The 12,171-nt window shown below is 36.3% G+C and overlaps 2 protein-coding genes across 5 annotated transcripts; both read left to right on the top strand.

Annotated features, from left to right (window-relative positions):
* The first annotated feature begins 25 nt into the window (after nucleotides 1-25).
* On the top strand, nucleotides 26-11,012 carry LOC128669674 (uncharacterized). 4 transcript variants are annotated; one of them, XM_053744654.2, is made up of 13 exons: nucleotides 26-254; nucleotides 400-2,468; nucleotides 2,557-2,764; nucleotides 2,840-2,963; nucleotides 3,142-3,683; nucleotides 4,141-4,487; nucleotides 4,774-4,887; nucleotides 5,086-5,671; nucleotides 5,854-5,881; nucleotides 5,949-6,026; nucleotides 6,320-6,453; nucleotides 6,860-6,905; nucleotides 6,989-11,012. In XM_053744654.2, the coding sequence occupies exons 2-13, from the start codon at nucleotides 2,400-2,402 to the stop codon at nucleotides 10,875-10,877; spliced, it is 6,165 nt and encodes a 2,054-aa protein (XP_053600629.1). In that variant the 5' UTR covers nucleotides 26-254; nucleotides 400-2,399; the 3' UTR covers nucleotides 10,878-11,012. The 4 variants fall into 4 exon arrangements, with proteins under 4 accessions (XP_053600629.1, XP_053600627.1, XP_053600631.1 ...); XM_053744652.2 differs by having other exon boundaries at nucleotides 3,142-3,929; XM_053744656.2 differs by lacking the exon at nucleotides 5,949-6,026.
* LOC135309712 (uncharacterized transmembrane protein DDB_G0289901-like) lies at nucleotides 442-1,227 on the top strand. The gene has a single exon (XM_064435950.1). It carries the CDS (start codon nucleotides 442-444, stop codon nucleotides 1,225-1,227), a length of 786 nt encoding a protein of 261 aa, XP_064292020.1.
* Nucleotides 11,013-12,171: the final 1,159 nt, after the last annotated feature.

The raw sequence follows: 12,171 nt of genomic DNA, 5'->3' as shown, positions 1-12,171 counted from the left end.
TTGTCATGTGTTCAATGAATTATGAAATCCTGTGTTTATGAGTGATTAGAAACAAAAGGACAAGTTACCTGTATTTTTATGTGGTTGCTATCAAATTTTTGTTTTTTGTAACATATTAATCGCACCCGCAACAGGTGTAGGTAAAATGAATCATACAATGCTTTAAATAGACCAACATGTCATTATTATATTCATTGTTTCCAATAATGGCGAGCCTCAGGATATTTTCTCTTGCTGTGTTTATGTGTAGTTGGGTAAGGTTGATTTGTAGTCATCATCTTAGATTTCAAAAGGAAGAATCTGCGTACTGACATAGATTCCGAATCTAGAAACAAATGTGTTATCAGGTGGTATACTTAATAACTTTATCTTCCTTAAAAAATATTTTTCTTTCTTTAGGTATCTGAAGCTCAATTTGTGGGAAGGACAATACGCCACTACATGCCGGCTCCCATGGAACCTTGTTACGGCGGCAGTACTGGAGGTTCCGATGATCTCAGCGCACTCTTGGCGCTCGCGCGAGTTCTCGAGAGCAATCAGAACCAGAACCAATATCCACACAAACAAGAACCTCAACCACAACCGTGTTCCTGTTCTAATAATAATGACATAAATACAGGAGACATTATCAGTAAGCTGATTGATGCTTTAGTTAATGCTGTTACGCATAGTACTCATAGTTGTGGAAGAAATAATGGTAGTGGGAGTTCATCAACATCGTCAACCACCACTGGAAGTTCCTCTTCAGGTAGCGAGGGCCTCGTGCCTGGCCTACTTGGTGGATTACTTGGTAGCAACGGTCAAGGTGGTTCTTCTAATAATAACGGTGCTGTCGTTAATTTACTTCAGGGCCTGTTGGGTGGTGGGAGCGGTGGAAACGAAGGCGTAGTTGTTGACTTACTTAAGTCTTTGCTAGGTAGCAGTGGTTCTAACCAAGGGGTTGTACCGGGCTTATTAGGCGGCTTAGTTGGCTCTGCTCCTGGTGGAAATGACAAGGGGTCATCTGATGGTAACACGAATAGTGGGCTAGTGGGAGGTTTGTTGGGGGGTGACAATGGCGGACTGGTGAGTGGACTTGTCGGAGGCAATACTGGTAGTGTAGGTAACGGCTTGACGGGCGATGGTTCACCTGTAGGAGGGCTAGTCGGGGGCAGCTCATCTTCAGACGCCAGCAGCGGAGCCTCGAACGCCGCCAATTCTGGTGGACTGCTTAACTCAGTATTATAATTTTGTAAGATATTTTTAACGTATATTTAATGAATTAAATCTAAAACTAAAGGAAACCATATTTATTTTTCCGGTGTAAAGTAGTAAATTGATGGTCAGGGTCACACACAGTATATAAATACTGTGTTGATGGTGCTTTATTCTATATATTATTTATAGAGCATAATTTATTATGTTTTTACACAAGAGAAGACGGAACGGGCCGCTAGTTGCGTCGGATCGTTATTTTTTATAAATCCATAGTTCCATATTTTCAAGAATCAAAGTAAAACTTACAAAAATTCCATAATATTAGCTACATGAAAGAAAATTTTTGAGAAAGTAAAGTTCATAAATTAAAAATACCAACATGTTCTAATTTGTTATTTATCTTCTATCTTATTATATAACTATCATGGATTTAGTAAGTAGGAGTACCTACTAATTCCATGATACCTCCAAATTCAGAGTATGATATGATCACAGATATAAAAACATTGTTGATTATAAACTAAGTTTACCTACAATAAACATCAGTAGATAAGACACCTGCACAGACATTTAATTTTGTAATTATATGGCATATTACGCGAAGCTCAGCGCAGATGGCGCTGATACTGGTACAACTAAGGTATACAAACATTGCCAATAGAGACAAAATGCGCCAATTTTCAATATTGTTGCAGATTTAAGACCAAAAATACCTTCTACGCAATTATGATGTGAGTTTAAAGGAAAAAGGAAGGATTATCCTGAAAATAATACCACTATTAGGTTATGTTCTGCTTTATTTGTTCAAATAAAGCAGAACATAACGCGGGATAAATGTGCAGTAATATTTTATGTTATTTGCCTATTGAATGTCACCGTTCTAAATTCGTGCACCAATGTGTCCATCTTTTTCAGTCATACCTATTGGCGATCTAGTAGTAGTATCCAATCGTCAGTTTCTCAGTCTGATTGTCAGTGTCGCCTTAAACTGTTATGTCACTGTCAAACAGTCGACAACAAAATACGTTGACATTTTGAAAGTTTGGTTGATGGTTGCTTCGCTTTATTTGTTAATTAATTTGTAAATTTGTAAGATTGCATTTGAAACGGTGCTATTGTATAACATTTTATCAAGTTAATTATTATAGGATTTTACTGAATAAATATTATATTAAACTTATTTTGAAAGTTTACATGTCATTATGACGTCCGAGTTTGAAGGCATTAAAACAAATGAATTTTTGAGACGGCGAAAGTTGAGGCTTCAGCAGGTTTGGTTTATAATAATCTTATAAAATTTGCCTAAATTAAATTGTTAAAGTTTTTAGAAAAGTTGTTTATTTTTGAGTGAGATTTTAGGTTAGAGAGCAGTCCAAAGATATTGCCAAGAAAATAAGACAACGCGCTAAAGTTGAAAAGTTGCGGCAAGTCAGTGAAGTCGACTTGAAGAAAGAGCAAGAGTATTTACAGCATCAAGAGAAGCTTGTAAAGCGTTTGGAAGTACTGTATGCTAAAGGTGTCAAAAGTGTGGGTGCTGGTCACAAGGAGGCCGCGGATTTGACGGATGGTAAAATTAAACTTTAGTTGGTCGTGACTATAGTGTACTTGTAGAATATGGTAAGAAGGAATTTGATTGTTTCAGTTTCTCCAGAGAAGCTTGACTTATCCAAACAACGTGGCAGGGAGGCGGCTGCCGAACTGAGGAAGAAGAAACAGGCTCTGTTAGATGAACAGAAAAAGTTACTGGACAGAAAACTACAAGCAAGGTATAATTTTAGTTGTAGTTGTAATTTTAAGGGCTGTGTTGTCTGTATATAATAATGTCTTGCCGTAAGGAATATTACAATCTTGTCCTTATCCTAATTATTCCTGTATTTTTTTAATAAATGCTTTTATACTCAATTGTTAAGTGTTTAGATAAAAATATTTTTTTTTATTTCTTAGGGAAGTTGCTAATGAAATCAGCAGAGAAAAGTCAGGTAATGTAGCCAATAAGATATTGACAAAAGCATCAAATGCCACTGTGAATGAGCAGTCCAAAGATAAATGTCCAAATGACGAAAATGTTGAAGATCTTGACAATAATCCAGGAAGAGAAGCTGTGACACAGACTGATATGGCAACACAGTGGGATGTCAATGTGATGCCAAGTGAGTGGGAGCCCTCTGTACCAGCCTTGTCTTTGCCAAGAGATGACAGCGAAAAAGACTCATTAAATGTCAACAATGCAGAAAACAAGTCGGACAAAAGCAGGAGACTTGATTTGTTTGCTCTCAGTGAAGAGATGCCTTCTAGCTTGCGTGGAGGGTTGACTAACATACCTGAAGAAAGGGTTACTTTAAAACCATCTTTTACACAGGTCTCAGAGTATTTGCAAAGCAGAAAGCTCCGATTAAGAGAAACAGAAAAAGTAGCAAATAAACCTGTGGGGGACTTACAAAGCTTGAAGCAGACAATTCTTCGTGCCAGACCAACAAGGAATGAAGGTAGTGATGTTTGTCATGTTCTAGATGAGCAAGTTATCCCTGTCCCGTGTTGGCAAGCGGAGTCCAACTGTCACTTTTGCTCTCACAGAATCTCCCATCACCATGAAGCAACAGAAATAACTGTGACTAATTCACAAATTAATAAGATTTTTAGTTCAATTCGGTCAACGAGAGATATACAACCAAGTCCTGTGCTGAGGGGATCAAGCCCTTTCAGAAGGGATAAAGTTTCTCAAAAATTATCAGGTTACAAGTTTTGCAAATTGGCTGTGACATTAATCTTCACTTTCATAAAATAAAAGTAGAACTGTAGGCCTTATTTTAATAATTTTAATTTGCTTGTATATGTATCTGAATTCATCATTTAGTTTCATTACCTTTAAATCTTAAAATTATATACAGTTACATCAATTTTATAATGTATGAAATTTTCTAAATGATAACTTTAATTTTTCAGTTAAAGGCAATCCCAGAGAAAAGTCCCCACATTCAAGTATGGCTACCTCAAGTGGAATACCAAAAAGAAATTCTGTGACAGTATACAATCATTCAACCAGAGATAGCAGGAACATACCATGTGGAGACGAGCAGTTAGTTTTTCATAATGCGCACAAAGAAGAAGATGCCTATGCTCAGGCCATGAAAGAGGGTGCTGCTAATGACGCGAAGGAGAAAGAGCATCAACATCGACTGCAAGAAATGAGAAGCAAGATAGCTATGACAAAGCAAAATGTGGAAAAAGAGTACAATGACACACTATCATTTCTAAATTCATTGCCTAAAGAAAAGGGAAGCAAGACAGTGGTATGTAACATAATTATTTAATAATATGTAATTTAAATTCTGTACCTTTATTTTAGACTAGCTGTTGCACCTCAGTTTCACCTGCATTAGCCTAAAAAATTATCAAAATCAGCCCAGTGGTTTAGCCATGAAAGACAGATACACAGACAGTATTTCATATTTTTAATATATCAGCTGTGGAGACATTTAAATAACTGTTGATGATGATGCCGATATGATTATAAATAATGAAAGTACTTAATATTAAATGTAAACATAATGTTATTACATATTTTATTTGTTTTAGAAAACAGCATTTATGGATGAACGATGTGAAAAGATGCTTAAGGACAGCCGTCAGCATAAATTACAACAAGAGTTTCGGAAAATCGAAAAGGAGTGCAAGAAGCATGGACCTCGGGTAGTTAATACATTTCTTCTTACATTTATAAATTAATTATCAACATCTATAGAGTCCAATTAAAAAACTTATACATTTTACAGAGTACATTCAGTCAGTTTTATTAAAACACAATGTATATACTGGGTTTCTGCTTTATGTGCAAACTAAATTTAACTAAATCTTAATGATGAACTGATTGTTGATTAAAATTTTCAGATTTCTAAAAGATCATTATCGGAAAATAATAGGCATAGATCAAACTCTCCCGAAAATGGAGACAATATTGAATCGCGCGACTTCCAGTACTCCTGGATGCCTGTACCGGAAAGTGATGGTAGCTTGGCAATACACACCATCCCCAACACGAAGCCAAAGTCTGGGAACAATGTCAAGTTCAGTAAAGTTGACAGCTACCATGAATACAGGTCGCGCCACAAACACACGCCGCCTACCAAAGATAAGGACCAGGAAAAACCGAAAACAGTAATTGAGACTGTTCTTATTCAAAATGGTACTGAATCCAGTGATTCTTCATCAGATACAAGTTCGGTAGAAAATTTAAACTTATCTCAGAAAAAAAGCAAGAAAAAGCCTGATAAAGAACTGACTGAAGCTGAAAGAATAATTATTTACAAAGTTTTGGAAACGAAAAAGAAGGATAAGGCAAAGAAACAGGCTAAATTGATAAACAGTATTTCTAAATCTTTACATTCCATTAATAAAGAAAAGAACTCTAATGAAGAGGCTATTGCAAATAACGATAGAGTGCAAAATAGAGTATCTATCGAGCATATTCAGGAGGGTAAGTGTATCTATGGAATTTAATATTCTCGTCGCTTATTAAGCGTCCTTTTCCAAAATTTACATCACTTGTTGGACAAATACAGAATGCAATGTAAAAAATACCATTATTGATATTCTCTTCATATATTACATTCTTCTTTGATTTTTACAGTTATTTTTAATATATTCATTTTATTTCAGGCATATATAAAACAACAAAAGAAAAAGGGTAAGTGTTTTTCTAAACCTGTTACGTTATCCAGTCCTCATCCTGCTAACCCCTCCTTCCTCCTCAGAGTTTCTTACAACGTAACCAGCTGTTACACTGCAAATGTAGAAATGTGGCAATCTTCCTCTGCAAGGCAACCCTGGTGGTAAATTACAGTTCGCAAAGTGATTATCCTAAAAACATCTAGTTCTAGATTGTTTTCAGTTGCAATTTTAGTTCGTACTTTATGTTCATTTTGTTATCATTTTTTTTAAAGCAGGAGTGCCATTTTTTTTAATTTGTTGTTGTTTATACTGGAAGTTGCTATCGGGTTATTTATAAATAGATTTGTGTAAGTGTTAACATAGTGAAAGTCACTTAATCGCCTATCTCTTAGTATAGTTCTCACTTATCTCTTTTGCAGTAGGAATTATATTAATATTAACATTTAATTTTCAGGGATAACATAACGTCATTATATTTCACGGACAATTCAGGAGAGCGCCGGACTATATCCTTGAGCAAAGATGAAATCACCTACGGCAATCCATGCCAATGCCATCTACTGGACAAAGATCAACAACGTAATACAGGTACGTACATACATATTTAGATATCAACGAATTTTAAATAATTAACTACGACGAAATTACCCATCCCATTCTTTGGACGTAGTCCTTAATATACAATACTATACGTCACGGGCTAAATATAGATGATCCGTTGTATAAACTCGTGCACAGCTATAATGAAATGCGCACAGAGGCCGTCGCTTCCCCGCTTGTCTGTCCCAATCCGGCGGATCATCACACAGCTTTTGTTAAAGAAATGGTAATAAGACATCTCTTTGTTTTTGCTCCGAGGTCCTACTGGCCCTGGTCCAGATTGAACAATGTACAAGAAAGATAGATTCTTCGTAATCTAAATTGTATTTAAAATATTGACAGCCAGGATTGATTTGTCTGTTGCAATTTTAAATAAGTACTTTTATGTTTTCAGGTACCAATATACGATGGGAAAAAGGTGATAAAGAGAAGAACGTCTGGTAAATATTAATAAGAAAAAACTAGTATAAAATATTTTGACAAAATTAGATTATCTATATTGAGTTTTTTTTTTAATTTCCAGTGATCAAAACTGCTGTAGTGGTTGCAAGTGTGCATGTGTGTGTTCTACGAAACCCGTACAGTATGCAGTTCCGCCCACACCTCAACCCTCAGTAGCCACTTCCACATCTTCATTCAAAACTGCAACAAATGATAAAGAGAACCCAGCGTGCCCCGAAGGTGGTATCGTGAAACTCATAGATGACGAAGGCCAAGAGGCAGGGAAATTCTATATAGGTGCATCTGGATTTCTCAAGGATGATGATTATGAAGTTATTATACAACTTAGAAAGAAAGATTCTGTTAAAGAAGAGAAAAAACCTGAAAGCCAAGCTGATAAATTATACCCAATACAAGAATCACAGCAAACTGAAGAATCAACATCTATTAAAAAATGTGATTGTATTTGTGATTGTGATTGTAAAATTGGTACTAAAAACGAAGTTCCAGTTGATAGCCAATCTAGAAATAAACCAGTAGACATTGCTGAGGAAGCCACACAGGCTGTGCCTGATATCCCGCCAAGTGAAGAAGTCACTAAACAAAGAATATCAACTGAGCAACCACTTCAAAACAAAGAAGAGAATACCATATCAGGCACTAAAGTTAGTGAAGCTGTACAAAACATAGAAGAAGGTCAAGAAAACATCTTGGTTGATAAATGTGTTTGTACATCTTTTAATTTATCTTACGCAGTTCCCAATCACATCGCTAAAGAAGATCCGCCTTCCAGCCCAAAGACTTCTGCATCCACATACACACAGACAACATTTAATTCTACCAATACGCGGCCCCCTTACATTCATATGAGTTCGTCAACATCAACTGCTTACATGAGCCCCCCTGAAGTGGTGTTACCAAGATATTTTAGACGAGATTCAGACGAGGATACTAATAAAGCATACAATAATGAATTTGGCAAATTTGAAAATCATTATGAAGATAGAGCTTCTGAAAAATATTTTAGCAGAAAGACAAGCACGGAAAAAATAAATTTACCAACTAAAACAAAGAAGATGCTCAGATGTTTGAAGACAAATATTCCGACACCGCCAAACACATGCAGGAGCTATAATACTTCGATAAGTGAAATGCCTTGTAATGATAATAGTTGTAATAAACGAAACATTCCATTTCGCAAATGTCGTAAGTGTGAATGCAATTCCGATTCAGTTAAAGATCACAAATCTCAAGGGCGTAAGAGCTCAAGACTAACTACAACCAAAAAAAGAACAGTATTGCCAAAACATACCATTGCGAGTGCAACTTCGTCAAGTAAACATACATGGAATGTAAAGAAAAAAGATAATAGCACTAGTACCACATTTAATCCTGTAATTAAAAATTATGTTAACAAGTTGCTCTCCCTCAATAGAGAAGGCATAAAGGTTCTAGAAGTAGTGGACCAAGAATGCAGTACTGTTGCTACTCCAGGGAGTTCTATTATAGATGTGCCACAAAATACGGGCAAAGAAAAAGCTTGTGCTGAACCTAAATTATCACTAGAGCAAATAAAAAATGAATTTATAAAAAAAATATTAAGTGAATATATTAATATAAATCGAACAGAAGAAGAGCGACAAGGTAAAACGGAACAAAATCATGTACACATAAAAGTGTCTGCTGCACGTCTAAATAAAAAGAGATCAATACATAAAGTTAAATCTTTGAATATTTCGAAACGCCTGCTGAAAAAGTCAGCAGATATTAAAAAATCGTCGCATACGTGCGTTCCTTTGCCTCTTCCGATACCGCAGAGGCCACTAGATGTATCTATAAAAAATGTAGAGAAAGGTCGCAGTAGGAGTTCTCCTACACCTAGACAAAATCTCAATCTGGATTATAGGCGGAAAAGTGACGCTTCCGACTTAGATACTACAAAATATTCAAAAAGACCTACAAGAAATGAACAGCGCGTTGATAAAAATCAAGATTGTAGACAGAGCAACAGCAAGGTTTGCATACCTCAACATAGAGCGTCATCTGCTACGCTAGGCGCAGCTCCAGTGAGTCTGAGAGATATTCCAGTCGGCACTGATACACAAGAAGTTTGCAATGCTATATCCACACAAACTAGTCGTCACACGAACGATGATCCCAATTATGTAAAGTTAGCAGAAAATAAACTCGAAAATATGGAAAAAATTGCCGATCTTACGGAACAATGTACTCAACGATTATCGAACCTCGCCAAAGTTTTAGAAGAGGTAAGAAGAAATAAATCTCTAGCTTACAGTCAAACATCGACATCCGATTCAACATCTGATGTGGACCAAAGGTCTGATAAAAATAATCGTAATCCAGAACCATCAATAGATTTTGTAGATGTTCAAAGTAAGCTGAACTTAAAGCCCTCGACACCAGCACTTACAAGCGAAAGTGAGGAGGGTGAGACGTTAGATTCTTCTAAATACATATCTTTCTTGACTGATATTCCTAAACCTTTGTTTACAAAATCATTGCAATCGGAAGTAGAAGTTCCTTCTGACATAACAGTAAATGATGCGACTAAACCTAGGACTAAACCTCCACCTGCTTTATCGCGAATGCACCTTCGGAATGTGCAAGGCATCACTCCGCACGAATTGTCGACTGTTGTCGAAGTCGATTCACCAATGAGTGTGAGATACAAAAATCAATCTTCGCATACAGACAATAAGTTTGATAGTATAGAAACAAATATAAACTCCAATAAAGAATTAGGAGTTTCTCCTGGTGGTCAATTACTCAAAAATAATGAGGAAAAAATTGCAAACCCTGATTTGCTACAAAGTGATCTTACTTTGTCAACTAGACTTCAACAAAGGAAACTAACTACGGATTCATCTGACGAGTCTAAACTGCAAATGATAGACTTGAAACAATTTAACGACATAATGTTACAACCATTTATAAGCATTCAAGAATATGCTAAACAATATGACATGGGAACAGTGGATGAGGCTTCGAATCTGGGCGACGTTCTTAAAGATGACGTCGTGAATGAGGATCTGAGCTCAATGCAATCAGACAGCAGTCTGCCGGACGTCATAGCAGAATTGTTAAAACGTAAAGTTATAACCGAACCTTTTAAATTCGATACAGTGTCGAATGTACACTCCACGACCGGCTCATCTGAATCTTCCGTACTGGCCCTCCGTCTCTCGCAGGTACGAAAGGAGAAAAAGAAGTCTACTGTAATGTTTCAAGACAAAGAAAACGTTGCCGAAAGTTCTGACACTTTGAGTTTTTCATCAAATCCAGATTTAGAAAATGCTTTCAAGAAACTTGGTATGGGTTGGGCTTCTTCTACATTAAAGAAAACGAAAGAACGATTGGCTCTATCCTCGTCTTCAAATACGTCAAGTTCGAGCGTATCGCAATTTAAAATAAAAAGTTTAAACAATCAAGATATTCCAGCACTTGTGACTGATTCTGTATCAACCATAATGCAGTTGACTAAAAAAGAGGAGAAAAAAGATTCAAAAAATAATGGACAGCAAGCGAATATGTCCCAGTCGATGACAGTAAAGGAGTTTCTGACTAAGGAATTAGCTGATAAAATTACCTTTACTAATAAATCGAGACGAAACGATACAGAGGAAGAATTTGTTTCTTTATTTGAGACGAAAATGCCGGAAGAAATGAAACATTCGTCACAGATGATAGGAGAAGAGAGGTCAATAGACAGCGGGCTGGGCAACAGAGCCCGGACGTCCACGCCGGTACAAATCTTCAAATCAATGACTTACCATTCTAGCTCGAGCTCAAACGTGTCAAATGGATTATTCAGCAATGCTGATGACTTGTCGTCGGTGAAGGTGACCTCTAATTCCATAAGAAATCATTCCACTTCAGATAAAGATGACTTAACAATTCCTAATTGCAGTTTACGAATTAAAAAAGCGTCCGACGCTAGCAAGAGTGATTAATTGGTTGGGGACATTTCCACTTATGTATATTTTGTTATTTGTTGTGATATTTAATGAACTAAAATTAATGTATGACATTTAAAGTTGTTGTGGGTTTATTATATTTATAAATAAAATCAATTCATTCATTGCGAAGCTTATGCTGTTGCCCATACATCACTAAGGGAATTCAACCCTACTTACCCATTACAAGGTTCAGTGCTACACCTCGCACGGAACTGTATGCCAGTTCCACACTATCGTCGAATTCCAGACATGCCGACGCGAATGCGTGAAGTTAGTATGAGTACTTTTTATTGCCTCAATGAAAAACCAGCAGTTCGACGTCAGTGTGGAGCTGGCAATATAGATCACAACCAAATACGTACTAGTACAACGGACGCACGTACTTTTTATAACCAACATACAGGTGGGGTGACAACATGTTACATTTAAGTAGGTCGTGGTCCACCTTGGTGAACCACGCGCACTTTTTCTTGCCCGTGGTCCTAAGTTTACCCAAAAGAACCACGTCAACTTGTCAGTGCTCCCACCTTTGTATATCAATACATATAATAAAACAGTAAGTGTTTCTGTACATTGAAGATATTAAATAAAAAAAATTGAGATCGATAGAGAATCAGTAATAGAATAAGAATTTTAAAAAAGTTTGCACACGCTAATATCTGGATCTATGGATTTGAATGAAACTTTTTTGTTGTAAACTATAAAACCTGGTCAACATATAGGGTATAATTTATTTTGGAAACTGGAACAGTTCTAGCAGAACCTATAGAGGCCAGCTAAACTGTAGGAAATATAGAAAAGTCACCTTAACAAAAATTGTTCGCTGTGATGAGCATTTTCTGATGACGTATAAAAATCGAAGATAAGGAACACCTGATGATGAACTCCAACAGACCAGCTACACTATAATAGATATGACAAAAGCGCCTTAACAAAAGTTGGTCAGCCTGATGAGCATTTTCTGTAGACTTTTAAAAATCGAAGAAATGGAACACCTGATGTCGAACTCCAACAGACCCGCTACACTATACCTAACAGATATAATAAAAGCATCTTAACAAAAGTTGATCAGCCTAATGAGCATTTTTAACATAGGTATTTATAAAAAGACTCATTTGGTCCACGTTTTTAACCATGATTCATAAACATCTTGAGACTCTCAAAAATCTATTTTATTCCCCATGTCTTCTTTGCCGCGAGCAACAGCTCTTCTATAATATATATGAAAATTACGTCTTAGTAAAAGTTAACCAATCTGATAAGAATTTTCTATTAAGTATAGTCTTAG

Source organism: Plodia interpunctella, chromosome 5, assembly GCF_027563975.2.
Source record: "Plodia interpunctella isolate USDA-ARS_2022_Savannah chromosome 5, ilPloInte3.2, whole genome shotgun sequence".
NCBI lineage: Eukaryota > Metazoa > Arthropoda > Insecta > Lepidoptera > Pyralidae > Plodia > Plodia interpunctella.
Note: the sequence above shows the minus strand (reverse complement) of the source record. Positions and strands in the feature narration are given on the sequence as shown.

Excerpts from the sequence above, each read along its gene's own strand:
- LOC135309712 (XM_064435950.1), top strand. The coding sequence starts at position 442 with ATGCCGGCTCCCATGGAACCTTGTTACGGCGGCAGTACTGGAGGTTCC.
- LOC128669674 (XM_053744652.2), top strand. The coding sequence starts at position 2,400 with ATGACGTCCGAGTTTGAAGGCATTAAAACAAATGAATTTTTGAGACGG. Across the intron at positions 4,888-5,085 it reads GCAAGAAGCATGGACCTCGG|ATTTCTAAAAGATCATTATC; the intron begins GTAGTTAATACA and ends TAAAATTTTCAG. Across the intron at positions 6,454-6,859 it reads AGATCAACAACGTAATACAG|GTACCAATATACGATGGGAA; the intron begins GTACGTACATAC and ends TTATGTTTTCAG.